The following is a 4368-nucleotide window of genomic DNA, read 5'->3' on the forward strand; positions in this document are numbered from 1 at the left end:
AGGTCTACGGTACCAGAGAGGTGGACAATAAAACTATAACTCCATGTAGCTTTAACCTTTCAACCACGTCCATAACCACATTGTGCCATAGCCTTGGCAATGGCTGCTGACAGACAAGGAGAAACTTCCTGCCCCGACCTCTCAGCAGTGACTGAGGAGCACGTGGCCCAATGTGGAGATGTTCACGAATATGAATGAAATTAAATAAGATATAACTATTTTTAATAAACAATAAAAAATTACATAAATTATCACATTTTACACATCATAACATTATATATAGAAAAGTAAAATGTACAAACTGCATTAAATTAGTAGAAAAAAAAATCTTACAAAATAGATAACTTTACTGAAACATTGCCACCTTTAAGGTAATAAATTTTGTCTAATATTTCGGGTCAGAAATTCTCTAACGAGCTTAAATGTCTTCTCTGGATTTCTTAGGTTGCCATCATCTTCTCATGGTTCACCAATAAAAATATCTACGACCCCTTGGCACTGTAGATGATCCCTCTTGAGGTGCGGCTGGATGGACGGCAATAAACAGAGGTTTCATGGCTCTAACACGAACAGCAGCAAAAAGTGGACCAGGTCATTTTGGCCGGATCTCCCCCCTTTCCTGCTTTTTTGTTGACCTTAGGAAGTAGGAGGACAAAGGACATGGCCAATGAGCAGTGGTAGAAACTGTGCACGTAGGTGTAGTCCCATTCCTGGAGGAGGCAAGAAAGTGTACGGATAAGACAATGCTGTGCCAAAAATTTAGGACATTTTTTGGGTTTGTTCTTTTTAAAATTATGGCTAATGAGGATCCATAACAATGACACCATCCAGGTCATGTTCTGAAGGCTCAATGATACCAGTCCAATGGTATGGTATTAAATGATATACTGGTATTTACAGAGTTCCAGAGCAATGGAAACACATCGATACTTGCAAAACCCACTATGGCACTCTGATATTAGGGGCACTAGAAAAATTGCATGCAGAAGCCTATAATTTCAGATAAAAAATGATTCCAGGGCAATAGCACGCCGATCCTTTGGGTTCTAGAGTAAGTACACTGCCATTAAGTGAACAGTAGGACTAGTATCTAATGGCATAATGACCCATGGTGTTCCAGAGCCATGGCACCATGAAACTTGGAATTTTTGAGAAATTACACAAAGTCGAACTATCACTTGAAAGACTGGAAGCCCAAATCTAGGACATACTGTACATTCACATCTAACTTTTTAAGAAATGTGTAACACCAAAGCAATGTATCCCCACAGTTAGGATTACTTATTGTACAGCACAGTAGAGTGCTCCACAGAGACAAGACATGTCCTTCCTAAGATCCACACGATGAGCAAGTATCTAGATAACTAAAAACTCAAAGAATATGATGGAGAATATACCTCAAAGAAGAAACGTAGCATTAAAGCCAGTGCTCCGAAGCAGAATCCTGGTCCTATCTGTTGCGTATAGACGCTCTTCTCTGGATACAGCCCTTTCTTCTCCTTCATTTTGGCCAACTAAAAGACAATAAAAAATGTCATAGACCCAAATATATAAGATAAGAAGGACTCTGCTATTATTACCACCATTATGGACTTACCCATTTAACTGAGATCATCAACACCGCGCTTCCAATAGGCCCAGAGTAGACACCATATCCCAGGCGATCCTGATATATCCTGACTGCAATGGTGAGGACACCAAACATCACAACGGTGGACCTCTTGGGCTCATCAAAGTCACCAAGTGCTGGAGAAATAATAGGCAAGTTCATATGAGATTATCTTCGAAGGAACCAATGTTGTAGCTACAGTATAGGAGTGCTGAGGTAAAAGCCACATGCCTGATGGGGTTCAAAGACTGTGCCATCACGGAAGAAGACAACTATCCTATAAATGGTACTTGATAGGTGGGGGTCCTGTTACATTTTTGTATTAGGGTTCAAGAGCTTCAAGTTACAGAAGAGTTCTGTAAGGAACTGAGGTTTAAAAGAAAGATGGACCACCTTGGCAATGTATCTAGCTATGTTATCTGGCAGAAAGTCATGATGTAGGTAAAACAGGATCTTCCATGGTCATGATCTAAATCAGTGATCTTTAAAGAGACAATCTAATGTGTATGGGGTCCTCCTGCCTCTTCCCCGAGTAAGTGTTTGGGGAAAGAAGCTCTGGGCATGTTGGATTTCAACTGCGTGATCCTTGTCTTCTCGGGGAGGAGAACAGCTGCTCTCCCCATTTAAGGCCCATGGACTTTGGGGGTCTAGTCTGACCTATATTTATTTAGGAATTCTGGGCTGGAATCTGTATTTCATTGGGGGGTCTAGTTTTGGGTCTTTAATTATTTGGGGTCTTGGACCAGCATTTATACTGGGGGTTTAATTTAGAGTCTGTATTTCTTTGGGGTTTGTTGCTAGGCCTTTATTTATTTGGGATCCTGGTCTGGATTCAGCGTTTATATAGGAGGGTCTAATTTTGGGGTCTTTATTTCTTTGGGGTCTATTCTTAGATATTTATTTATTTGGCATCCTGGTCTGGGATCTCTATTTAGGGGGTCTTGACTGGAGTATGTATTTATTTAGGGGGGATGGTTGGGGGGCTCTTTTTATTAAGGGGGTCTATCATCAGTATTTATTTAGTGCGTCTGGTCTGGGGTCCAGATTTCTTTAGGAGACTTGTTCAGGTCCTGTATTTCGTTAGATGAGTGGTCCAAGGCCTGTATTTAATTAGGGGTCTGTACTTCTTTAGGGGTCTTTTCTAGGGCCTTTATTTATATATGGGGTCTGGCTTTGGGTATTAGTTTCCGGGGTCTGAGCTTGGGTCTGTGTTAAAGGGATACTCTAACAATAGACATTTAATACCTATCCACAGAATAAATATAGGATATCTAATAGGGTATATGGCAGGACTTGTATTCATGAGACACACGCTTTAATTTTTGGGGTGTATTGAAGGCGTCACTATTTGTCATAGATTGGGGGGGGGGGCGTTATATGTGTGGGTGGAGTACACAATTTTGCAAGGTGCACTACTTGCTTCTTCATATACCACCTTTCAGGATTTTCTTCTCATACAGTATAAAATACAGAGCCCCAATATTATACTGGGTGAACTTACCTATAAGTGACACCCACATAGACAACGCCGTCCCATAGATACTGAAATACTCCAGGAGATCGTATCCCATGAAACATATGAAGGACAGGCCGGGACCTTCACAGGCATGAAACATCTGCAAAGACAAGAAACACAGGTTGTCAGGAGTCAGGGTCCGAAAACCAGCCTGGTACTGAAAGGGTGCACTGGTAACAACTGGTGTTTACTTAAGACGACAAGCCAGGGCCCTAACAGTGACCACAGCTGACATGCACAGCACATGTTTAAAGGGACCTTATGCCAACTGTTCTGCATCAGTCATCAGTTCGCTGCTGTGGAAATCTGTGACAGATGTAGCAGAGCTGAATGTGCTCTCTTATGTTTTCCCTATGGTAATACACAGAATGAGAGTATATTTATATGGGAGTGGTCCTGCAAGTTGGCAAAATATGGCAAAATGAAATGGAAATCCCTCATTTTCTTAATTTTTTTCCCCGCAGGCTGCAGATGTCATTGTAACCATGTAAAATACCCACAAGAGGGTTACAACCCACACATGAAGTGGCTGCAACACAGCAGCATTGGATTTAGAGCCATGACTTTATAGATGGATTAATCTGATTTTATCACATAAAATGTATCATTTTGGCTTCAATCCATGGAACATATTGTATTGGGTCCCTTAAGGACATGTCAAATAGGATGATTTGTATAATATAAGGTAAGAGATGAAAAAGTGACTTACCGCTATAAAGAACATGGTGAAGAAGTAAACCATCGCTTCCATGTGGAACTTCCTCTTGGCAGCTATACTGATGGTTGGCACAAAGGCAAGGCTGCTAACAGTGGGTAGTAGGAGCTTTGCCACTATAGAGCCCATTGCAGGTTGGTTGTGTGGTCGCGTCCGAGCTGGATGAGTGCTGGTGGACTGGTGGAGGACCACGATAGGACTGCTGCTGTTAGAGCCAGAGGATGGATGGAGGACCACTATAGGACTGCTGCCGTAAGAGCAGGCGGACAGATGGAAGACTGTCGCCCTTAATCCCGGCAAATGGATGGAGGGCCAGTATAGTACTGCTGCCCTTAGTGCTTGTGTACTGCTGGAGGACTCTCTCGGTGGAATGCTGCCCTTAGTCCCGGTAGATGGATGGAGGGCTAGTACAGTACTGCTGCCTTTAGTGCTTGTGTACTGAAGGAGGACTCCTGGTGGACGGCTGCCCTTAGTCCCCGCAGATGGATGGAGGACCAGTACAGTACTGCTGCCCTTAGTGCTTGTGTA

General features: G+C 42.6%; 1 protein-coding gene across 1 annotated transcript; it reads right to left on the reverse strand.

Moving 5' to 3' along the window:
• Positions 1-560: 560 nt before the first annotated feature.
• Positions 561-3969, reverse strand: LOC142184362 (protein myomaker-like). The gene is made up of 5 exons (XM_075259173.1): positions 3835-3969; positions 3111-3225; positions 1598-1746; positions 1398-1514; positions 561-710 (listed from the first exon to the last, which is right to left on the reverse strand). Exons 1-5 carry the CDS (start codon positions 3967-3969, stop codon positions 561-563), a joined length of 666 nt encoding a protein of 221 aa, XP_075115274.1.
• Between the last annotated feature and the right edge of the window lie 399 nt (positions 3970-4368).

This window comes from Leptodactylus fuscus, chromosome 11 (genome assembly GCF_031893055.1).
Source record: "Leptodactylus fuscus isolate aLepFus1 chromosome 11, aLepFus1.hap2, whole genome shotgun sequence".
Classification (NCBI taxonomy): domain Eukaryota; kingdom Metazoa; phylum Chordata; class Amphibia; order Anura; family Leptodactylidae; genus Leptodactylus; species Leptodactylus fuscus.